This window comes from Hypanus sabinus, unplaced genomic scaffold, assembly GCF_030144855.1.
Source record: "Hypanus sabinus isolate sHypSab1 unplaced genomic scaffold, sHypSab1.hap1 scaffold_52, whole genome shotgun sequence".
In the NCBI taxonomy this organism is placed as follows: Eukaryota; Metazoa; Chordata; class Chondrichthyes; order Myliobatiformes; family Dasyatidae; genus Hypanus; species Hypanus sabinus.
The window spans coordinates 926383-952455 of record NW_026781382.1 but is presented as its reverse complement, the minus strand read 5'-3'; the positions used below and the strand labels follow the sequence as shown (position 1 = coordinate 952455).

Here is a 26073-nt window from a genome sequence, read left to right as displayed (position 1 = left end):
GCTGGAATACATAAACAATGAGTTTTCTGACGTGTAACACCCTGGCATTGTTCATGTAAATGGATGTAATGTATGATTGATGTTCATTCTGCACTAAGGTTAAAAGTTTTGATGCAGTTGCAGACGTTGCGATGTCTCGTCCAATATGTTCGCTGCGTAGCCATCTGTTAAAAATAAAACACTAATTAGAAGTCAAAAGATTGTAGCAACTGGCTGCTGATTAGCTATAACTACTCAATATATTGTTCAGTAACAAATAAATAATGATACCTAGTCTCAAGAATATTTTTTGTTATATTTTAAACTGATAAGCAGCTAATTTTAAATGAAAATGTCGTGTTTTCTTTTTATTCCTTTCCAAATATATTGATATTTTGCGCATACAACAAAATTAACTGAAACTATTTACTTACTGTTGTCGGCATCTATCCACAAGTTTCCTCAGAATTTCGTAAGTGAATTAATTGACATGTTTCCCTTCCTGACTGGAATTGCTTAGGTTCAGCAGCGGTTTCTATTTAGAGTGAAGAAAAGAATATGTAGACAATTAAGTGCAAGATGGCTGGATTTCAGTCTGTATTGAAAGGCAACGGGAGCTAAAATCTGGGCAGACACACACACATCGACTTATACACAATCCCACTTATGCGCTGATTTATGCCTTGAACGCAATGGCATCAGATTATCTTCAAGTTTATGCTTTCCTAACAACTACACTTCGTCTATAGTTTATCCTCTTCATTTTCTGTCTAAATAAACATAAATGGAGGAGCAATTAGCAAAGTTCCGATGATCTCTGCCAGCCGAGAAGTATTTAACTAGGAACGCAAAGTTCGATACTTTGGACAGAGGATCAGAACCGTGAGAGGAGAGGGAAGATAAAAACTCGCTTCTGCAATTATCGGCGGTTGCATCTGTCCTTCACCCCTACCTATCGTTTTCGACTCGCGTTCTTCTCTGATAAGTTTCAGCATTTTTCAGCTTTGTTGGGCCATCTCAACTATGAAATCTGCTTCCGTCTTCAACATCTCTTCCGCCCAAATTAGGTCATCAGCCCCTTTTTCCTTTGCTTCTTCACTACTTACACTTGACATCCATTTTTCATAAGACATATCCCTATTGCAATTGGTTGTATCGATAACCAGACTGAAGTCTACATCTCATATTTATAAAACACTGTTAGCAGCCTGTTCAAGTTCATAAGGTTGAATATATATAGAATTCATTGCTGGCAAATTCTGACACTGGCATCATGCTGCCAGTTATTTGACGGATTTTTATTTCTGGCTAATATGAACTTCCCATTTCAAGCACCAAGGAATTCAACCACAGGAAGCATCCACTTCGCAAGACTACATGTAGATTAATGAGATAAACAAATAGATCTCATTCCTTGCTATTGTGATACAGTGCGCAATAAAAAGGTCCGTGGCTAAACATTTGAATCTGAACATATAGCACAGCTGCGCTAATTGCCATAATGAAGCGAATGATATTGAACAAAAAATATATATAAAAAGATGTTTTCTTGAATCAGTCACGATTAGGAATTTTAAGGGAAAATACGTTCAATGTTAATGTAAAACTTCTGAGTTTTATCAAATTAAAACATATATACTTGATAAATTACCTCAGAATTGCACATCTGTGCAAAACCAGTTCTAGTTTATGATTTATCTCCGACTACAACAGGCATGATCTGAAATCCAGCTCTTCAATAACCTCAGAATAAATTAAAGAACTGGATAAAACAATGCAGTCGGGGGACGTGAGCAGGATTTTATTTAATTTAACTGTTGTAATGGGCGCCAGTAATTATTTGATGATTATATGGTTTCAAACTTCAAGCAAGCTGTAAGTTGTGTGCATATGCTTTGCGTATAGTTCCCGTTCATTTTCGTCAGGCGTCTTTTGACACTCTCCGTGAGCCGTTAGAGCATTTACGGAGTAACGCAAAAGGGACTGCACCCAATTGCATCTCAGGCTAACTGTTTTATTCTCGCGAACGTCAGAGGATGTGGAAATACTTATAAGCTCGCATATCCTCTCTTTTGCTGTTTGTTAGCTTTGAATCTTGAAATACACGGAATAAAAAATCATTTTTATGCTCCTCTCGGTTTTCAAGTTCATTTATTTTGTGCTTAATATACGAATTCATACGCGCTTCCAGAAGAAGCCATAACCCATTTCTCAGAAAGCAAAGTAATTAGTTTAAAATCGTTGAGAAAAAAAAAATAGGACATCTGACATTTCGAACCCACTGTTCTAAATTGCTCAGATGATCAGCGAAATAATTGGCAACGGTATATTTTAAGAAAAGCCAAAAGTTAAGATAAATATTTCATTAAAACTTGTTTGATATTACTGCAAAGCGAAAGTGACTCATGTTACTAAGTTACCCCTAAGTGGTGTTAATTTTCTGTCTCTGTATACTGTATGCAAATTCAAATTCTGTGTGTTCGTAGACATACACAAGACATAAAAGAAAAAGAGTCAATGGCAGAATGCTTTTGAATTCCAAAACTCCTTTCTACTGCCACCCCAAACCTCCAACCCCCCCCCCCCACTTGCTCCAGCAAAAGCATCAACCTCCCAACATCTACCATTCAAGCAATAGCTAATCTATTATAGTTTCCTTTCAGAATCAGCAACCACTTTAAAAACACTTATTACGAACCCAGAGGACTGTCACTTTTAGCGCCAGGTTGAGGTAGGACTACGACGTCAGACGCAGGGTGCTGTGATCTTAAACTTAATATATAATCTTATAGAGCGACCTTCAGTCGAAGGCAAGAGTGAGAGAGACTGGGGAAGCCGGTAGCTTTAGCTTGCGCAGCTGATGCTTGGAAATTTCTTATGCTCACAAACGTGGGCTTTCAAACATCGGCACACACTGCGCTATGAATATGTGACTGTCCCTTCGTATAATCCATAGGAGTGGAACTTGGGGTATCTTGTGGGACTACTTTTGTAACCCTTGCCTGGGTATGTTGTGTGGTAACCATTGGAAGACGATATTCCTGTGACAGGTCACTTTCGGTGATCATTCGTATGTGGATTTGGAACGACACTTCGGACAGGACCTACAGCGAATATTATTTCATTTTCCCAGCGTGGAACCTGTGGAATATTAAATACTTAACTTTCTTTATTTTCACCTTGGATTACAAAGATCTCTCTCCCATGATTTATTTCCGAGATTAATGTACTTTCTCAAGACCATAAGCCTTGTTATTTCCACTTGACATAATTAACTTATTATCATTTAATTATTTATTTATGGTTTCATATTGCTATATTTCTACACTATCCCTGGTTGATACGAATGTAATGAAACAGAATTTCCCTCGGGATCAATAAAGTTTGTCTGTCCGTCTGTTCCACGCAATAGTTATATTTACACAGATATATACACATAATGCTGTGAACTTTAGCCTATCTTGGTTGAGTTAGTACGTTATAAGTAGATGCTAATAATGATAGCAGTTTAACACCAAAAACAGATACCATGTGCAATCTATTGCTGCTGGTTCGTTTCAATATCGTTACAGTTCGTAACACACCGCCATTTGTCGTCCAGATTGTTAACTTAGCAGCAACAATACAATGGAATACATCATAATAAAGCAATAATCTGAACGTCCATTACTGTCATTATATATATACACACACTAATTAGTTAAAATAATGCAACGTCGGAAATAGTAAAATGTGAAGTTGTGTTTATGGTTCAATGTCTATTTAACTATCGTATCACAGAGCAGAAGCTGCTGATCCCGACTCACAGAATGTTTGTCATCAATCTTCTGCACCTGCTTACCGAAAGTAGCAATGAGAAGAGGGCATATCCGGCGTCTTTTCGTTTTAATGTCAATACAGAACGAAAACAGGCTGAGTGGGATATGAGCAAACACGAGGAAATCTGCAGATTCTGGAAATTCAAGCAACACACACGAAATGCTTGTGTAACACAGCAGGCCAGGCAGTATCTAGAGGAGAAGCACTGTCGACCTTTCGGGTCAACATCCTTCGACAGAACGAAGGGTGTTGTCCCGAAACGTCGACAGTGCTTCTCCTATAGGTGCTGCCTGGCCTGCTGTGTTCCACCAGCATTCTGTGTGTGACCGTGATTTGGCAGCTACGGCAGCTCACACATCGTGTACTGTGAGCTCTTCTGTAAAACACATCAATAATTACTTCAATAGCTACAATACATTGAAACATAGAGTATTTGATCGTTGAAAACACACACATAATTCTTTGTGCTTCGATTTAGAGAGCATTCAGCAAGCCGAGCCGAATGCCCTCGAGTTTGTTAAGCCGGGAAACCACGGCGTTGGCAAGAAATAACACTCTTTCTAAATTCTTAAAGTTCCAATACAATTATTGTCAAAGTATGCAACTTGTAAGTAACCCTGAGACTGATCTCCTCACAGGCAGCCACAAAACAAAGAACTTTGTAGAACTCATTTAGAAGATAATATAACACCCACAATGCATTAGAATTATTGTGCAAACAGTAGAAAAGTCGAAAAGTAATTCATTTAAGCTATTTCCGTTTATAAAATGTATATATGAACCAAGACGCACCAGCGACTTCACCAATAGGTCGGTGAACTTGGTTTTCAGAAATGATTGTACAGCACCTTTAAAAATTCGCCCAGCGCCGGGAGAAAGGACGTTGAGGCGAAGTACTTCAGATTAAAGCATCGCTGTATGAAATTACATTTCTGTATCATTTACTGAGTTGATGTACAGTCACTGGAGAACAAGATAGACCATCTAAGGACAAGATTGTCGTAACGGAAGGAAGTGAGGGATTGCTACATTCTCTGTTTCACTTAGACATGGCTCATCTCGGACATATTGGCCATGGTGCTTCATCCAGGGAGCTTCACAATCCACATGAAGAATAGGACTACAAATTCAGCAAGGGCAAACCGGAGTAGTCTGCCCGTCATGACAAACTCTTTGTAAAGCTTGTTCGTAATGCTCTTGTGTTACACTCGTTCTCACAATCTGGAATATCAGCTAATTCAGGTCGACGGTTTTGCTTAGAGTTCCTCTCCACGGTTTGCATAACTGCTGATGGTAGATATCAAGTATGCATTTGATGTGTTCTCTGCTTTGATTAGCATTCAAGTAACTGCCAGCGTGACGGCTTTCACAGCCCTTCAATGGACTACAATCAGGCTTGCTGGAAGAAATATCTGTCTAATTATTATAAGCGCGACAGCTGCAGCAGCAAGGGCGCGGTGTACCAATCGTGAGTCGGAGATCTACGAGAGAGGATGCGGTGCACAGGTACGGCAGCGCAGTTTAAAAGGGGAATCCTTCGCGGGGACCGGAGCACTAATCGTGTGTTCGGGTGCAGGGAAGTTTCAGGCATAAAAGGGAGACACTGTTAAGCGGAGCAGTCATCGGGGAGTGGTGGCGATTTGGCACATTCGGGCTTCGGCAAGTAAATGGCTTAGTGGAGTCCGTTAATCTTTTGCATTTGTTGAGCAATAAAGAGCATTTCTACAGGGTCAGTATATTGCTCTGGTTCTCAGATGTGGGAATCTTCCAATCTGCCAGATGGCCGTATCTGCGCCAGGTGCACCGAGATGCAGCTTCTGAGAGATCGTGTTAGTGATCCAGAGGTTCGGCTTGATGTCTAACTCTTTATTATGGAAAGTGAGCAGTGGAATAGATTGGAGCTGTAGGGAGTTAGATACCCCGATGAACCAGGATTTAGATAAATGAGTTACTGTCAGGAAAGTGAAGGAAAGAGCTCAGATAGTACAGAGCACATCTGCGGCCATTCCTCTCAGTAATCGTTATCTCGTTTTGGATGCTGCTGAGATAGGCGGGGGGTGATCTGATAGAAGAAGTCCACGGCGATCGGGTCCCTGGCTCTGCCTGGTTCTGTGGTGCAGAAAGGAGAGAAGAAGTTGAGGAACGCGGTAGTCATAGCGAATTCAATAGTGAGGGGAACAGACAGGAGGGGCTGTCACCCTAATAGAGATAGCCACATGGTGTACTGCCACCCAGATATCAGGGTACGGGGTCTCGGATCGGGTACCCTCTACTTTGAAAGGAGAGGGTAAACATTAGGAAGTCTTGGTACTCGTTGGTACTAATCACATAGGTAGACAAGTGAGGAGGTCCTGACGAATTTAGGGAGTTGGGTAGGAAACTCAAAAGCAGTACATCAAGGATAATAATTTATGGATTGCTGACCAGACCACGTGCGAACGAGCACAAAATAGCATGATCAGGCATATTAATGCTTGTCTGAGAGTCTTGTGCATGTGATGTGACTTTAGGTTGCTGGATCATTGGGGGAGGGACGATCTGTACAAAATGGAGAGATTACACCTGAACCAAAAGGTATCGGATATACTAGTAGGCAAGTTCAATAGAGCTGTTAGAGTGGGTTTAAACCAATTGGGCAGGATGATGGGGACCTGAATGATAGGGCTGAGGAAGGGGATAAGAGAAATAAATCAAAGTGAGTGCGCAACATATATGGTAAAAAGGACAGACAGGCGATAAAGCATAATTACAGTCAGCGGGATGATTTACAGGGCAACCTTGTCGTGTGCAGTTAATACAGAAAGCAAGAATACTGGACTGAATGTGTTATATTTGAAAGCACGCAGCATAAGAAATGCAATGGACGATCATTAAATGCAAATACAGGTTGCCAAGTATGACGTTATAGGCATTTCTGAATCTTCGTTAAATGCTAGCTGCTCCTGGGATCTGAATGTCCAAAGATATACGGTGTATTGCAAAGGCAGGTTAGTTGGCAGGGGGGTTGGTGTGGCTCTGTGTATAAGAAAAAAACTACTAAATCTTTAGAAATGGATGACATAAAATAGGAACGTGTGGAGTCTCTATGGGGTGAGTTAACAAATAGCAAGGGTAAAAGGACCCTAATAACAGTTGTTTACAGGCCTAAGAAGGCATTTCATAAGGTCCCACATAGGAGATGGGTGGATAAAATCAAAGCTCATGGCATTGATGTGAAGACATTGACATGGATAGAAAACTGTTTGGCAGTTAGAAAGCTATGTGTAGCGATGAATGGGTGTTTCTCGGAATGGCTGGAGGTGACTAGTGGGGTGCCACAGGGCTAGCTATTGGGACCACAGCTGTTTACGATATACGTCAACGATTTAGATAAAGGCATTGAAAACAGCATCAGCAAGTTTGCTGATGATAATAAGCTGGGTGACACTGTGACATGTGAAGAAGATGTTTGGAGAATTCAGGGTGACTTGGATAGGCTCGGTAAGTGGGCAGATAGTTGGCAGATGACGGTTAATGTGAATAAGTGTGAGGTTATCTACTTTGGGGGTAAGAACAGGAAGGCAGATTATTATCTGAACGGTGTAAAGTTAGGTAAGGGAGAAATACAAAGAGATCTAGGAGTCCTTGTTCATCAGTCACTGAAAGTGATTGAGCAAGTACAGCAGGCAGTGAAGAAGGCTAATGGAATGTTGGCCTTTATTACAAAGGGGATTGAGTACAAGAGCAAGGAAATCCTGTTGCATTTGTACAGGGCCATGGTGAGACCACACATGGAGATTTGTGCACAGTTTTGTTCTCCAGGGTTAAGGAACGACATACTGACTGTAGAGGAAGTGTAGCATAGATTCACAAGTTTAACTCATGAGATGTCCGGACTGTCTTACGCAGAGAGGTTAGAGCGACTGGGCTTGTACACGCTGGAATTAAGGAGATTGAGAGGAGATCTAATTGCAACATCTAAGATTATTAAGAGATTGGACAAGATAGAGGCAGGAATTATGTTCCAGATGCTGGGTGAGTCCAGTACCATAGGGCATGGTTTGAGAATAAGGGGTAGGTCATTTAGGAGAAAGTTAAGGAAAAACTTCTTCTCCCAGATATTTGTGGGGGTCTGGAATGCACTGCCTCGGAAGGCAGTGGAGGCAAATTATCTGGATGCTTTCAAGAAGGAGCTAGATAGGGGAAGCAAGGGATATTGGGACAAGGCAGGAACCGGGTTTTGATAGTAGATGATCAGCCATGATCTCAAAATAGTGGTCCAGCCTCGAAGGGACGAATGGTCTACTTCTGCACCTATTGTCTATTGTCTATTGTTCAAAGAGTAACCGGGATGTGGTTTACAAATTATATCAGGAGATAGAAAAGGCGTGTCAGAATTGCAATGTCATGAAAATCGCTTAGGAACATGACATGAACGAGAATTGTGGAAACCAGGCCAGTAGTAGACCTGAATAGAGAGAATCTGTAGAAAGTCGAAGGTATCTTTATTTAGTACAGCTTGCTCTTGAGCCCACTAGGGAAGTAGCTGTGCTTGATTGGGTGTTGTGCAATGCTCCGAAAGTGATAAGAGAGTTTAAGTTAAAGGAATCCTAAGGCACTAGTGATTACAATATGAATCAATGCACTTTGAAGTTTGACAAGGAGAAAATAAATTCCATTGTGTCAGTAGTTCAATGGAATTTAAAAAAAAATACAATTGCATGAGAGGGGTACTCGTCAAAGTTGACAAAACAGGGGTCGTTGCAGGAAGGACAGCAGAGCAGCAATGGCTGGAGGTTTTACAAAAAATGAGAGAAGTGCAAGACAGATAAATTCGAAATAAGAAATCTTCGAATGGAAAAATGAATACTACCGTGGTGGACAAGTGAAGTCAGAGCCAAAGTAAAAGCAAAAGAGAGAGCAAAAAAGGAAGCAAAAGGAAGTGCGAAGAGAGAGGATTGGGACGTGTTTAAACACTTGCCGAAGGAAACTAAGAAGGTCATTAGAAAGGACTCGCGGAATTGTGAAAGGGCGCTGGCGACTAAAATCGCAGAAGATAGTAAACGCTTTTTTTTAAGTAGCTAAAGGGCAAAAGAGTGTTGAGAGTAGATATAGGACCAATAAAAATAACGCTGGAGATATCGTAATGAGAGATGCAGAGATGGCAGAGGAACTGATTGCATGTTTTGCATCAGCCTTCACACCTTCAGTATATCGGGCATTCGAGAGATTCAGGGAAGGGAAGCATGTGCAGTGAAAATTGCGACTGAGCGGGTATTCAGGAAGGTTAATGATCTGAGGATGGATACATTTTCTGAACCTCATGGAATGCACCAACCAGTTCTGAAGGAATTAGCTGGAGAGATTGCGGAACCATTAAATATCATCTTTCAAGAATTGATAGCTTCTGGCATTGTTCGGGAAATTGCAAATGTTACTCCGCTATTTAAGAAGGGTGGGAGGCAGTAGAATGGAAGCTATAGACCTATTCTACTGACAGTAGTGGTTGGGAAGTTGTTGGAATCGATAGTTAGCGATGTGATAACGAAATATCTGGAGGATCATGACAAGACAAGCCAAAGCCAGCATGGTTACCTGCAAGTAAAACCCTGCCTGACTAACCTACTTCAGAATATCCAGGAAATTACAAACAGGGTAGACAAAGGAGATGCAGTACATGTGGTGTGCTTGGATTTTCAGAAGGTGTTATACAAGGTGACGTACGTCAGGCTGCTCTGCAGTATTAGAGCGCATGGAATTACAAGGAAGTTACTAGTATGCGTGGAGCATTGGCTGATCGGCAGAAAACGGACGGTGGGAATAAAGGGAAACTATTCTGCCGGTTACCACTGGAGTTCAACAGGGGTCGGTTTCGGGACTGCTGCTTTTCGCAAAGTATGTCGATGATGAGGATGATGGGATTAATGCATTTGTCAGTAACTATTACGATGATACATAGACAAGTGGTCTTATGGAACGAGCAGCCTGCAATTGCTACACTACCGCCAGTAATATGTACCTTTCTGATCATCTGCCTTACCACCTCCGACCTGCAAACATGTAAACACTGCAATGCACTAACAGATGTTTGCTTGAAGTTTCACCTTCAAAACAAGGATCACAATTGTCACATTAACAATTTATTTTTAAAAGTAATTCTAACAATTAATAATAACGGCTACATTGTTCATTGGCAAAATTTAAGCAGTCTTCAATCTCTCGTATATCTGCCTTAATATAGCACGCCTAAAGACGTTATCTATACCTCCAGATATAATTCCGTCCTGTGCCACTCATTTAAGGGCGATCAGTAATGCTGTCCGCGACATCGTTAATTGCCGATGCCACTCGCTAATGGTGGTTTAACGTACCGCTGTGCAACTCGATATCGGTGATTCTATCCAATGCTTGTACAATTCTATTCAGACGATCTTCTGGCAATGTACCAAAAAATATTAAAGCAATATCTGTCTGCTAAAATAAGTGCTAGGAGGGAGCTAAGCGGGGAGGAATGGATGGATCGATGGATATAGAAGTAAAATCTTATATTCTGTCTGGGTAGCCTCAAAACTGACGTCATGTGCATCAATTTCCGGAACCCAGCAATGAGAACACACCACCCCCTTTTCCAGTTCCCGTCCTTCTCACTATCTCACTTTCTGTTCTTGCCTGCCCATTGCCTCCCTGTTGTGTTGGTGCTCCTCCCCTTTTTGCTTCTTCCATGGCCGTCTGTCCTTTCCTATTAGATTTCCCCTTATGCAGCCCGGTATGTCAATCTCATTCGCCAATCAGCTCTCCTGATCTTTACTGTAACCATCTACCCAACCAGGTTCACCTTTCAAACTGTGTTCCTTACTCCCCTCCCTGAACCTTTTAACCATAACTCCTTATCTTTTTTGTTCTGCAGTCCTGCTAAAGAGTCTCGGTACCAAATGTTGACCGCTTCCACTTTTCCATTGATCCTGCCTGGCCTGTTGAGTTCCTCCAGTATTTTCTGTAAGTTGATTGGATTCACAGCACGTGCAGGTTTTCTCCGGATTGTTATTTATTTCCTGCACATTGCTTTGATACAAGGGTTGACATCAAGATTCGAGACATAAAATTCAAATACATCTAATATGGAATAATGTATAAATTATTCACCTTATGATTTGTTTACTGACAGTCACAAAGTAAGAAACCGAAGAAGCATATTAAGAAATAAACACTCATAAAATAATGGAAAAAGCTGCTCACATGATGCAAAGGACCACATTCCGAACCATGTAAGATCGCCTCAATGTAGCAGCCGTCGACCGATGATAAATATTTCAGTTGATCCTATTTATAGGGCAAAAACGCTGCAAAATTCGCAGAAAAGACAGTCGCCGGACACAGGCTTACGCAATCCTCGCCTCAGATCCCGAAGCTCGGATTGCCGGGGCCAGCGTTTAAATTATCCATACACTGGGCAATACCTCGGTCTGAGACCCTGATACCAGATTAGAAAATAAATATTGCTATAAAATGGGTAACGTAAGGCGAAAAATGATTGAAACTTTGCAGAGCTCGGCTACCTTTGGATACGTTTCACTATTTATTCAAGCCTCACAATTAATAGTTGCTAAACTGATGTGCGAACTCCACCATTCTACCAACGCCACTATGTTATTAATTCAAAAAGCAAAACTCCAAACTAGTTGAGAAAAACAAATACAGAACGCTTCGTCAGTCCTGACGAAGGATCTCGGCCCGAAACGTCAACAGCGCTTCTCCTTATAGAAACTGCTTGGCCTTTGTGTTCCAATAGCATTTTGTTTGTGTTGTTTGAATTTCCAGCATCTGCAGCTTTCCTCGTGTTTGCTCTAAATATTTGAGAACTTCCTTTAAGTTTTCAGTTCTCTACAGTGTCAAAGGTCCTCGCGTTATCACCATGCTGAATCGAACTAAACGGTCCACATCAGATTCTGTTCCATATCGCCAGGCTGCGATGAAGTAAACGGTCCATATCATCAAATACAGTTTCATATGAAATGTAAAATTTTATAGACGTTCAGTCTGTTATCAGGGTTAAACAGTTTGATTCTTTGCTGGACCGTGTGAAGTCTTGTCCAATATCTTTAATGCGTAGCCATCTGTTGAAAAATAAACCTAATTAGACGTCAAAAGTTAATAGCTGGTGATGCTTTTTTAGATATAAAAAAGCAAAATGTATTTCTAATACTATTATATTGTTATATCGTCTGAAGAATGATGTTATTTTAATCATTGTTTAAAGTAATTAACATCTTTCTTTTTAACCGAAATCAATGACTTTTTTTTTGCCTTAACGAAAGAATATATCTAACAAATATGAACTCACTTGATTTCCTTCTGCTGAGCGGATCTCTCATAATGATATTTCAGTTTTTCATCAGTAAATTGATTGGTCTGTTTTCCATCCTGACTGGAATTGCTCAGGTTCAGCTGCATCAGGGAAGTGTTTTTAGTCAGAGCAGAGAAGACACTCTCCAGACAATTGTCTGTAAGATGGTTAGATTTCAGCCTGCATTGAAAACAAACGAGAAGTCGAGTTAAATAGTGAACACACACTCGCACACACGCACACTCAGATGTACTCATAACCCATATGCAGACGCATTCCCGCCTTGCAGAGTTTCGTTATACTTATGTAAATGCATGTGACATCAGAATTTCTTCAACCATGGGCTCTCATATAAATATGGAGTCTTCATAGCTACTTTTAATCAGCTTCATTGTTGTCTAAATATGGACAAACACAGGAACAACTAGCATACGTGGGGTGATCTCCTCAGGGCCTGGAGCACCAAACTTGGGAAAGAAAAGTTTGCTATTTCGAGCTGAGAAAAAAATAGATCCTCGGTGAAAGCGGAGAAGAAAGGCAATAACTACAATAGCTTCTGTTTAGTTTTATCTGCACATCGTCCATCCCTTAACGCGATAGACTGATCACATTTCTCTCAGATTACTTACACTATTTTTCAGACTCTTGTGTCTACACTGCAGTTTACAATTCTGCGTCTACCTTAACCATCTCCGCAACTGCACGGGCGTCATCTGCCCCTTTTCATTAACTACTTCTATGTTTACTCCTGCCATCCAGTTTTCAACAGTCTCCCAACTTTGAAAACCTATCACTTTTAATTAGAACGATCTGCGCTTTATAGATGCATAAGTGCAGCTGTAATATTTCAGTTATGTCATGCCGCTGTTTCCATTATTTCCCATCAATCGTCGGTCAGCACACTAAATTTTCATGCATGGTCTCTACCAATATCTTTCCCTGCATAGGTGACGCCTGACCATTTGATTTTCAGCAGCTTGATTGTCATATAATATAACCAGATAAAAATTAGAGCAGGGGAACAGGCTATCTCGGCCCTTTTAGTCCGTGCCGAACGCTTACTCTCTCCTAATCCCACTGACCAGCACTCTGCCCGTAACCCTCCATTCCAATTTTATTTTAAATGACAATACCGAAACAGCCACTACCACTTTTACTTGAAGCTCATTCCACACAGCTACCACTCTCTGACTAAATAAATTCCCCCTCATGTTACCCCTAAATGTATGTCCCCTAAGTCTCAACACATGTCTTCTTGTTTGAATCTCCCCTGCTCTCAATGGAGAAAGCCTATCCTCGTCAACTCTATGTATCCCCCTCATAATTTTAAATGCGTCTATCAAGTCCCCCCTCAACCTTCTACGCTCCAAAGAATAACCTAAATTGTTCACTATTTCCCTGTAACTTAGGTGCTGAAACCCAAGTAACGTTCTGGTAAATCTTCTCTGTATTGTCTCTATTTTGTTGACATCTTTCCTATAATTCGGTTGAACAGAACTGTACACAATACTCCAAATTCGGCCTTACCAATGACTTGTACTATTTTAACAATGCATCCCAAACCAAAAGCTTTCCTCACCACCCTATCCACATGAGATTCCACCTTCAGGGAACTATGCACCATTATTCCTAGATCACTCTGTTCTACTGCAATGCCATACGATTAACCATGTATGTCCTATTTGGATTATTTCATACCAAAATGTAGCACCTCACACTTATCAGCATTAAACTCCATCTTCCATCGTTCAGCCCTCTCTTCTAACTGTTCTATATCTCTTTGCAAACTTTGAAAGCCTACTTCCTTATCCACAACACCACCTAACTTATTATCATCTGCACACATACACATCCAATTTACCACCCCATCATTGCACGTTATAGCTTCTGCAATCATTTGTGTGCTGATGAATCAGTTGGACTCTTTTATAAGACCTAATGCGCTAAAGATAAACACAACTGAAGGCCAGCTCTTCCTCTTGACGCTTGACATCATAAACAATTACTTACGCCAGTGTTTTTACGTTACTGTTTTTGAGAACATCGAAGAGGCGCTTCACTCCAGAATCTTGTAGGTTATTCTGGTTCAATCTGAACATTCAATATAAACACGAATAATTAATTGATCCGGATACTGAAAACTCTGAACTCTATTCCATTAAGTCATTCTGCTTAATTCTCACATGGTGTAGCAAAGGTAATACAAACTCAGTTATACAAGTATTGCTTTTAGGTCAACGTTCCATTTGAGTCTAATTACTCAACTTGAAATTCACTGCACTGTCCATGGAGTACTCAGGCAGGCCACAAAGTTGTAAATTATTTACACACACACACACACACACACACACACACACACACACACACACACACACACACACACACACACACACACACACAGACACACAGACACACGCACGCACACACACAAATAACTGCAATTTATCATTCAGGTAAACAAATAAATGAATCTCAGCAAATGATGTCATCTGCTTTAGACCTCTATTTAGTGGGCGACTTCCCATTTCCAGGAGAGAAGAACGTTCTCTGTCAAGCACGTCCGCTGTCAAGAACTAACCCATACTACAAATCCACTCCGCAATACTTCAAGTAGCATGGATTAATCAAACGGATCTTCCTCCTTGTTATTGTGCTACTCCGTGTAGTAAACCGTTGCAGGACAAAATGTTTGCCCTTTAACAAGAAAGGTATTTGAGACAATCGCGAAGAGATTGCAAGCCACTTTAAAATACAATACGAAAGGATGCTTTCTTGGACCATACACAAATAATATTTAAGGGAAAAATACTTCATGGTAATCTAAAACTTCCGAGAACTTATCAAATTAGACCATCCGATTAACCTAAGTCAATGACGAAAATATGTTTGATTATTTCGCTCCAGTGTGATTCGTACACTCAACAGCATGGTCATTGTATGATGATATGTGTATATTTTTTATATATTGAAGTATTTGATACTTTACCTGAGAATTACACATCTGGGCAGCACTTCTTCCAGTTTCCAAATTGCCACTGGTTGTGCAAAGCACGAACTGAGGTCCAGTTCTTGAATCATTTGAAGGGACATTAATGTTCTGGATAAAACAATACAGTCGGGAGATTTGAGACGAAGGTGATTTAATTTAATGCTTGTAATGAGATTCAGCACTTCCTTCATTATTTCATTATCTCTAAATTCAAGTAAGCAGTACAATATGCAAAGAAACATTCTTTGAGTATGCTTCGTATCCATGTCCTTCAAGCGTCTGCTGACACTTTGTGAGAGCCATTCGGAGATGCATGAAGTAACTTCAGTGCGGAATGTCTGCAGTTCCCTCTCTAGGCGATCTGTTGACTTCCGAGAAGACAGGCCGACAAGAAAAATTGAAAATATACTGAATCTCCCCGTAATGTCTGTAGGTCGTTCATGTAGTATCTGTTTCAGTCGAGATACTGGAGCATTTAGGACATTGGTAAGTGCAGCAAGGAAGTCTCGTAAAACAGAGTGCCTGAATTCGTAAATAACACCATCACTCTGTTTGTCTGGATCCTGGTACAGAAATGCAGAGATAAACATGGGGGGACAGGAATCCAAAGCTGTTAATGCGTTGCCTTCAATCAAAAGTGTGTTTTGTTTAATTCCCTTGTCTGCCAGTTCGCCAACTAGACTTAAACACTTCTGGTTTGTATTACCGTCGTAACCACATTTTGCGAGAAGTTGTGCGACGTAGTCAGAGAGCACCTGGGTATGGATTCCGATGGGGATTGTTGTCTGTTCTTCTCCTTGTGCCTGAAAAGACTCCAGTGACGAGGCGAGGGTGACACAAAACAGAGGGTCACTACACATGTTACACAATATGTTGCTCTGCTCAATGAATTCCAAAATTGTATTTGCTCTCTGTCCATTGCGGAGATAACGGCGAAAATACTGTTTTGCTTTCTCAGAAGTGAATCCCATAAGTTCGAAAGTTGAATCTGTTGTTGCGTGATGGAGAACGTCCAGTTTCCAATCTCGAGTTGTGATCAGCACTGAGCAACCTCTCAGAAATTCACCCTGTAGGAGACAGCGTACGATATCGCATACAAGATATTTAGACTCTGTGTCCGTACCTCTGAATCGTGGATCCACGTTCCTATGAGTATCAGGGAGAGTGAATGTTCGATACAATTGGTCCAGCTCATCAAATATAAACAATAACTTTTTGGGTTCACTCCATAGATGATCCAGATAATCTTTGAAGTAAGGATATGAGTCAATGATCAACGTACTTAACGCTATTGGAGATTTTATTGCATTTAAGTTCTGAATTTTGAAAGGAAGGACAAAATCGAATTCCCGAAATTTCACTTCCCTGGCCCAATCATTGATTATCTTTTGTATTAGGGTTGTTTTCCCCATCCCTGCAGCTCCATAGACAACGCTGATGGTGGTTTCATCAGATTCAATGTTGCTTAGTGTGAATGATTCATTGTACTCCACTTCACAAATATGCGTATTTGTTTCTCCTGTTAAATTTTCATGTTCATGTTGTTTCATTGTAATCTTTGGCTCAACGTAGATGTCAGAAATTAAACGCGCCTTGGGCAAGTTTTGTTCCATACTCTCGGTTCCGAGATTGTTTCTGTGTTGTCGTTTCACATCTGAAAAGGAATAAACATAAAATGTAGTTCTACGCTTTGTTCATGGTATAAGTAAAGGGAATTACAAACTGACAAAAGTGATAATAATCGTCCCTCATTTTGGATATGCAACATCACTATAAATTAAATGTGTTTTAAGTTGTTCTTCATAACATATCTATCTAACTTAAAATTGAAAATTAAATTTGATTATTGTCGTCACGAAAACTTTGAATTCAACGACATAATCCTGTTTTCAGTTAAGAGCTGGTATAGTCAAAGGTTTCAAAGTTTCCAAATGCAAATTTAATGTCAGAGAAATGTATGCATTATACATATTGAAATTCATTTTCTTCGTAAACATCCAAGTAAACAGAGTAACACAAAGAATAAATGATAGTTAAATGTTATAATCCTGAATCCCACTAGCTGCCACATCCCACACAAAAGCAGCATCGAAACAACAATCCCCCTCACTTACCAGTAAAAAAGCATCGGCGTCGCCTGCCGTGCACTGAAGCGAGCGGCAAAGCATATATAAAGACAGAGCCTGACTGTACCCCAAGGACTACTTGTTCATTGGGTAACTCGTCATACACAGACTATCTTATTTTCTTTTCCTTATCTTAATCTATTTGTTGTTTCGTCATCCACTGACTAATTTCTCTCTTTTATCCGTAGGACTTTGCTTTTTATTACTGGATACTTTCTGTGAAGTATAACCTGTTTCGAGTTCTAATCTTAGCACTTTTTATTTTTTTTTCCATGAAGTGCAATGCACATTCGATTACACCTTGGTTAACTGATGCAATTTTAAAGCTGTTAGCATTTCTCCATCTTACTTATAATATTGAGGGAACAAATTTCTTTTTGTTAGCCTGTATTTTGTTCATGTTTCTCCCTTTTTAATACTATTTGTAGCGAAAATGTTTTTCGGGCAGCACCACACATTCTGCATCGGTTTACCGCTAATATCAGGAGACAATAAAAAAGAGCGGGAAGCCGATGTAGAAGGTACAATAATTACGTTTTATCCCTTGACACACATGTATGATCTTCAAGCTTTTTCTGCGGTACAGCCAAACTTAGAGCATATTTGTCGTTGCTGCTCAGAAGCTTCCCGGTCATAAGAATTACATTTCCCAAGCCATTGCCTGTTCCCTGCTTTTTCTACTTTCAACTCTTGTTCTTCCTGTTGCAGGTCATGAAATGCTGAAATGACTAAACTCACACATACACACAGCACGCATTCAGTATATACAACAACGATATACATACACACTTATTAGCAGTATGTGAAGTACAGTAGATGCAATATACACACAGACACAGCCAGGAAGCAAAACCTCAAAGTCAGCAAATCACATAATAAATGTATTGCTTGTTTAGGAAAAAAAAAGAACAATCCATTTAGTATACTGTCTAAGACAACATTAATCAGTATGAATGTGTGTGAACTTTTTTTTTGATCTATCTTGTTCTCTTGGAAGCACAGGTGCGTTTTAAGTACATTAGAAAGTGTATGACAAGAGCAGACTATTATTTTTCAATAAACCTTGCAAAATATGTATCCACGTAGCCTTTGAAATATCCGTGGATTTTCGATTCAGAGTCTCTAAGGTAGTTCTTTCAACTGGACAACTCGGTAGATTTTTGCATGTGGCTACTAACAGCAGTGCAAAGAAACGCCTCCTGATGTTGGATTGAAAACTTTACTCAGGCAAACTCCACCTGTTTCACTGTTTCCCTTTGATTGATTAATTCTGAAGCAATAGCTGACATCCACTTTACTGATACCCTGAATGAATTTGAACAGGTCTATCATGTCTCCTCTTATTCCACATATACCTAGGCCAAAATGATTTAATTATTTCACTGCTCAAACCCTGCGGACCTGGAATGAGTTTCGTCGCCCTCTTTGAACTATCCAGTGCCTTCAGATCCCTCACAAAATGTGAAGACCAAAACTATACACAGTACTCAAGGCGTGGACGCACACGCGTATTATACCTCTTAAGAAGGATATCTATGGACCTCCACTCTACTGAGTGAATTACATAGTGCAAAATTTTATTATCCATCTGAATCACTTCTGTGCTTTGTGTAGATGTTGATAATGACGAGTCTAACAGAACGCCCAAATCTTTTCCATATATTGCATTTTCTAACTTCAGACACCCCAATTGTATAGAGCTCTAGTGGCGCAATCGGTTAGCGCACGGTACTTATATGGTAGTACGCGGAGGAGAAATGCCCAAACCAAGGCTATGAGTTCGAGCCTTACCTCGAGCACTTGTGATTTTAAGTGCTTGAAATGTCAAGGTGACTGGACGAATCACAAGCTGAGCATTCCAATAAATGTTCATATGTGATTTTTTTCGATAATTAAGTAGGGTTTTCAAAGCTTGCAGAGAGATTTAGGCCAGTTAAAAGAGTGGGCTGAACGATGGTAGGGAGTAAAATGCTGGTACGTATAAGGTGCTACATTTTGGTAGGGATAATCCAGATCGGACATACATGGTAAATGGTAGGGCATTGATGAATGCAGAAGAACAGAGTGATTTAGGAATAATAGTTCCCTGAAGCTGGAATCTCATGTGGATAGGGTGGTGAAGAAAGCTTTTGGTATGTTTGCCTTTATAAATCAATGCATTGAATATAGGAGTTGGGATGTCATGGTAAAATTGTACAAGGCATTGGTAAGGACAAATTTGGATTATTGTTTACAGTTCTAGTCGCCGAATTATCGGGAATATATCAACAAAATAGAGAAAGCACAGAGAAAATTTACTGGAATGGTGCCTGTGTTTCAAAGGTTGAACAAGTTAGTTATTTATACTTTTGAGCGTGGAAGGTGTAAGGGGGACTCGATAGAGGTATTTATAATTATGAGGGGTATAGGTAGAGTTCACGTGAACATGATTTGCCATTGAGTGTAGGGGAGATTCAAACAAGAGGACATGAGTTGTGACTTAGTGTCTCAACAGCCTCCGACTGTGATGCACAAATCACACTGAGTTAGTAATCTGGGAGGAAGGCGTATGTCTTTGTACCACTCTTTTGAAGAAGGCAACTTCGAAATTTGTCTCCAATATTTTACTTGGATGAATTTTATTTCACAAATCACTGGGTTAGACAATTTTATCGATTGTCTAATCTCTGTAGCGGGAGCAATTTTACTCACGTCCATCATGACGATATTACCTCAGAAAAGCAAAAAACAAAAACCATAAAACAAACGCAACACGCTCAATATTCGATAACATTTTATAGAAATATTCAACAGGAAAGTCTATTTTTGAAAATCTTCTAATCGTTCCTTTCAAGCGGATAATCGGGTAACAACACAATCGCAGAGCAGAACCTTCTTACCAAAGGATATGTACTGCCCCTCATTTCCAATTTCAACAGAAGAACAAATTTTCGATCAACCCTTATCTTATAAGGGGTATGAATACACACGTTTGGAAAGCGTTTAACTGGAGTAATGGGAAATATGAGGATAATAAGTAGTAACTTGGAAGCAGAAATTGGGAACAGTTGATCTCAGGAATATGTACGGCCGAAATGTGGCTAATGCTTTCGGGGTATTTGCGTGGAGTTCGGCCTAGGTACGTTCCAATGAGATAGGGAAACGATGGTAGGGTACAGGAACCATGGTGTACAAAGGCTTTCGTAAATCTAGTGAAAAAGAAAAGCTTACAAAAGGTTCAAAAATTAAGCAATGGTAATGATCTGCAAGATTATAAGGACTGCAGGAAGGAGCATAAGAAGGAAATTAGGAGTGCAGAACAGGCCATGAGAAGCACTTTGCGGACAGGATTAAGGAGAACCCAAAGGCATTCTACAAGAATTTGAAGTGCAAGAGGATAAGATGTGAGAGAATAGGACCAATCAAGTTGACAATGGAAAACAGAAAAGACAGAAAAGGTACTTAATGAATTATTTTCTTCAATTTTCACTACGTAAAAGGACCTTGGCGATTGTACGGATGATTACAGAGGACAGAAAAGCTTGAACATATGTATTTATTAGGAAGACGGTGACCTGCGGCATTTGGAAAGCATCATGTTGGATTAGTCAACGGAACCTGACGAGATTTATCCCAGGCTGCTGTTGGAGGTGGGTGAGGAGATTGCTGCGCCTCTGGCGATGATATTTTCATCATCAATGGGGGCAGGAGACGTTACGGAGGATTGGCGTGTTGTGGATGTTTTTCCCTTATTCAAGAAAGGGAGTAGAGGTAGCTCAGGAAATTATAGACCAATGAGTCTTACTTTAGTGATTGTCAACTTGATAGGAAAGATTGAGAGATCCAGTATTTATGAACATTTGCAGACGTATAGTATGATTAGGAATAGTCATCATGGCTGTGTCATAGGCAGGTCGAACCTCATTGATTTTTTTGAAGACGTGACTGAAAACACATATGAATGTAGGGCAAAAGATGCAGTGTGTTGATGGATTTCAGCAAGGCATTTGATAAGGTAAACCATGCAAGACTTTTTGAGAACGTAAGGAAGTATGACAACCAACGGGACATTGTTTTGTGAATCCAGAATTTGCATGCCCAGAGAAGGCAACGTGTGGTTGCCGATATGTGATATTCTACAGGGAGGCCGGAGACCAGTGCAGTGACTCAGGGATCTGTTTTGGACCCCTATTCTTCGTGATATTTATAAATGACCTTGATGAGGAAGTGGAGTTTTGGGTTGCTAAATTTGCTGATGACACAAAGTTTGGAGGCGTTGTGTAGAGTGTGGATGGCTGTCTGAGGTTGCCGTTCGACATTGATGGGATGCAAAACAGTGCTGAAAAAACGGCAGATAGAGATCAACACAAATAAGTGTCAGATGGCTGATTTTGTTAGGTCTAATAGGATGACAGGATATAGTATTAATGGAAAGACTCTTGACAGTGTGGAGTATCAGTGGGATCGTGGGGTCAGAGACTATAAGACACTTAAAGTCGCTGCGCAGGTTGAATCTGTGGTTAAGAACAGATACGGTGCATTGGCCTTCATCAATCGTGGGACCGAGTTTAAGAGGAGATTGGTCATGCTGCAGCTATATAGGACCCTGGTCAGACCCCACTTGGAACATTGTGCTCAGTTCTGTTCGCCTCACTACAGGAAGTATGAGAAAGCCATAGGACAGGTGCAGAGGAGATTTTCAAGGATGTTACCTGGTTTGGAGGGCACGCATTTTGAGAAACAGTTGAGTGAACTCGATCTCTTCTCCTTGGAGCGACGTAAGATGACAGGTGACCTGATTGAGTTGGTAAAGACGATGCGAGGCATTGATAGTGTGGATAGTGAGAAGCTTTATATCAGAGCTAAAATGACTAATACGAAGGGTCACAGTTTTATGGTGCTTGGAAGTACGTACAGAGGAAATGTTGAAGTTAAGTTTTTTTTTTATGCAGAGACTGGTGAGTGAGGCAAATGCACTGCCGGCGATGGTGGATACGACAGGGTCGTTTAAGAGAATGCTGGATAGGTACATGGAGCTTAGAAAATTAGAGAGCTGTGGGGAATCCGAGATAATTTCTAATGTAAGTTCATGATCGGCACGGCCTTGTGCTGTAGGCTTTCTATTTCCCCAATAGCATAGGTCTTTAAATTGGTAAGCAGCTTCAGAAAGTCCAGATATGCAATATCCCCTTTATCTATCTCACTAGTTATTTCCCCATCGAATACAGTAGGTTCGTCAGGCACGTGTTTCCGTTAAGTTAAACATGCTGACTTTTTCGTTTCTTGCCTTGTGTCAGCAAGTAATCCATAACCTCATACTTAGCAATTGACTTCAACATCTTTCCAACAGTTGTGCCATGTGGACTGGTCTAATAACTTGTTTTCTGCTGCCTTCCTCATTTCTTAAAGTCTGTTTTGAAAATAGGTATAATTGCATTCCAATGATTTTCGAAATGCCGGCACAATCTCTGTCACTACTACTTTCAGAACACGAGGGTGCAGTTCATCCGGTCCGGGTGACTTATTATCGGTCTGGCTTTCTGATTTTACAGCACCTTCTTCCCTGCAATGGTAACTGCACACATTCCTCTTCCCTCAAAAGCTTCAACATCTGGCGCACTGCTAGTGTCTTGCACAGTGAAAACTGTTTAAAAAACTCATCTATTTCATTTGTCAGCCCATTGTGCACCGCTTTTTTTTTCTCCGACCTCATTTTCTAGTGACCCGATATCCACTCCAAACTCTCATTCATTTTTATACATGCTTGAACAAGATTTTACTATTCACTTTGTTATTGTTTGCTAGCTTGCTTTTATATTTAAACTGTAGCCTTCCAGTGATTCGTTTATTAGTTCAGTGACGGTTTTCTAAATGCTTCAAAATGCTCTATTTTTCCGTCACCTTTTGATTGTTGTCTGCCCTCTCTGTTGATTTTAACTAGTTTTGATTTCCCGAGTCAGCCACACTTGTACCACTTGTTTTTGCCGTTTGAGCATGTCTTCGTTGTTGGAATGCATCTGTCCTGCACCTTTCTCATCTTTCCAAGCAACTCACGACATTGTTGCCAGCATTTACTTCGAATTTTATTTGGATGAATCCTCTCTCATGCAACTGTAATTTCCTTTACTCCGCTGAAATATTGCAATGTCAGACCTTACTTTCTCCCTATTAAATTTTAAGGTGATATAAATCATACTGTATAACATGGACGCCAAAGGGCTCCTATACCTTTAACAACAAACTGCTATAAAACGCCATCTCTGAGGCATTCAACGAACTCACTCTCTCGGGATCCTCTATCAACATGATATTGCCAATTGAACGCCATGTAAAAATCTGTCATGACAATTATAACATTGTCCTTTGTCACGCAGTTTCTATTTCCAGTTATGATCTGTGGTCCACATCCCTGCTGCTGATGGAAAGCCTGCAGATAACTGGCAGTACGGCCTTATTCCATATGCAGTTTCTTAACTCTATGCAGAAGTATTCAAGATGTTGCGATGCTATGCTTGATGGCTATGAAACATTGCTGGCGAGAATTTAGAGTGTTAAGGAAGGAACCTCATTGAAACATTTCGAATATTGAAAGTCCAAAACAGTGCAAATATAGAAAATATGTTTCCAATGTTGGGGAACTGTAGGACAAGAGGGCGCAGCCTCGATATAAATGGACATGAACTTCAAACAGAAATGCCGAGAACTTTCTTTAACAGGATGTTGATGAATTTCTAAATTTGTTAACACAGACAGCTGTGGAGACCATGTTGTTGGGTCAACGTAAAGCAGTTTTTTGACTAGCCATAACATCATATGTGATAGGTTACGGGTAATGAACCGTGGGAGGGCGAAAAACAAGAAGGACAAAAAAAAAACGATCAGCCATGGTTGAATTGCAGAACATGCACCATGGGACAAATAGGCTAATTAAGCTCCTATGTTTAATGGGCTTACAAACTTACGGCATAACACCATAGTGCGTAACAGCACCTAAGCAGGTCATTTGATAAGTTTCACCCGTACCGAACAAGTTCAACTGCCGAGCCTAAGTGAGAAAGTCTCATTCCCTGCACCACCCCCACAGAATTCCCCTTCAATATTTCACATTCCATCATTAACCAATGAACTGTAGTTGTTGTTTCACGCAGCTTCTGTGGAAAAGCATCCTGCTTGGGTTTATTCTGTCACTTTCCCTCATTACCTGTATGCCTTTGCCAAATCTATCACATTCTTCTCTGTTTCAGGACTTGGCAACATACTTGTATATGTACTCTGAACTCTTTCAAACTTTCATATCTTTCCCTAGGTTGGTGATCAAAATTGTACAATAGTGTGTCAAATTAGGCCTTACCGAAATGTTATTGAACTATAAGACGACATTCATTCACTTGTACTCAATCCTTTGATTTATTATGGTCAAAATGAAAAAAAAAAGCCCAGCCCTGCACAGGTCATTCCGACCGAAGTGTGACTGCTCGCATTGGTAGCAATAAATTCCAAATCTATTGCAAATTCGCTGATGGAGTTTATACATTGTAATCGGAAACATTGACATAGATTTCAGACAGCAACGCAGCCGAAACCGAACCTCAAGTAAGAGAGCGTAAAGGTTTACTATCGTTTCCTGACTACTCTTACCAATCGTGTCTAATCCAAACTGTTGCTTCGTTTAAAAAGACAAGCAACTGAAACTTTTTGACCAAACTCCCATGGAGGATACAGTCAAAAGCCATATGGACAACATTCACTGCCTTACCTTATTCAGTATTTCTAGTAACCTCCTCAAAAAAAAGAGAAAAAAATAACTAAATTAGATTGGTTGGACATGTCGTGCCATGCACAGAGACATGCTGAGTGTCACATATCATTCCATGTCTCTAAATCTCTTTTGGTAAATTATTGACCTTTCCCAGAAAGGGCTGGGATACATCTGCACCCCGGGGAGACAAATATCCTCAAAGCATTTTGGTGAGAGTTGTTAGTCTGTTAAAACTAATTTGATGAGGCGAAGAGAGTCGAAGTGAGAAAGATGAGATATTTCATTTACAAAAAGGTGCAGCGAGACACTATCCAGGAGAATCTGATGATAAGACAAAATTGTAGTTAGCAGGCTGACTTGTAATGTAAACGGATTACAATATCATAACCTGAGATCACAGGACTGAAGATTTTCCACTTAAATACGAACGGTACACGGAAAAAGGTCCAGGGACCTGTAGACAGTTACCGATTGGTGTCACTGAATCATGGCTGAAAGTAGCTGACAGCTGGGAGATTACTGTCCCAGGATGCACATTGTTTCGACAGGACAAAGAGTAAGGCAGAGGGATTGATGTTGCTCTGTTGTTAAAAATATGAAATCAAATCTTTAGAAAGAGGTGACATAGGATGCTGAATCAGGTGCTGAATCTTTGAGGGTAGAGCAAAGCAGCTACAACGATAGACAATACACAACTGGGAGTTATACAGAAATCCTTTAACAGTAATGATATGTGATCTAAAAATTACAACGATAGATACAGAGTACATACCAAACGGGCAATGTTACAATAGTCATAACGGATTTTAATTTATAGTAGCATGCAAACGTTTGGGCACTCCAAGTGATGTGAGCTCTCAGATAGCTTTTACCGGATCTTAATTAGCTTGGTAGGAATATGACTTGTTCATAGACATCGTTAGGAAAGGCCAGTTGATACACATTTCAAAGCGTTATATATTTGAAAATCCTGTCTCTTCAAAAATTTTTCCAAAAGGTCAGCAGCTATGGGCTATTCTAAGCAGCCGGCTAGCACTCTGAAAACAGAAATGAATGACGCCCACAAAGCAGAAGAAGGATAATTGAAGGTAGCAACGGG

The 26073-nt window shown here is 40.3% G+C and overlaps 1 protein-coding gene across 1 annotated transcript in view; it reads right to left on the bottom strand.

The window, feature by feature from the left end:
- Positions 1–9911: 9911 nt before the first annotated feature.
- The window catches only part of LOC132389263 (uncharacterized), a 136751-nt gene continuing 120589 nt past the window's right edge, over positions 9912–26073 (bottom strand). The window contains exons 25-28 of the mRNA XM_059961758.1: positions 15108–16764; positions 14132–14212; positions 12119–12301; positions 9912–11891 (exon numbers count right to left, since the gene is read on the bottom strand). Coding sequence (XP_059817741.1) covers positions 11810–11891; positions 12119–12301; positions 14132–14212; positions 15108–16764 — 2003 coding nt within the window. The 3' untranslated portion in view covers positions 9912–11809. The remainder of the gene's footprint in view (positions 11892–12118; positions 12302–14131; positions 14213–15107; positions 16765–26073) is intronic.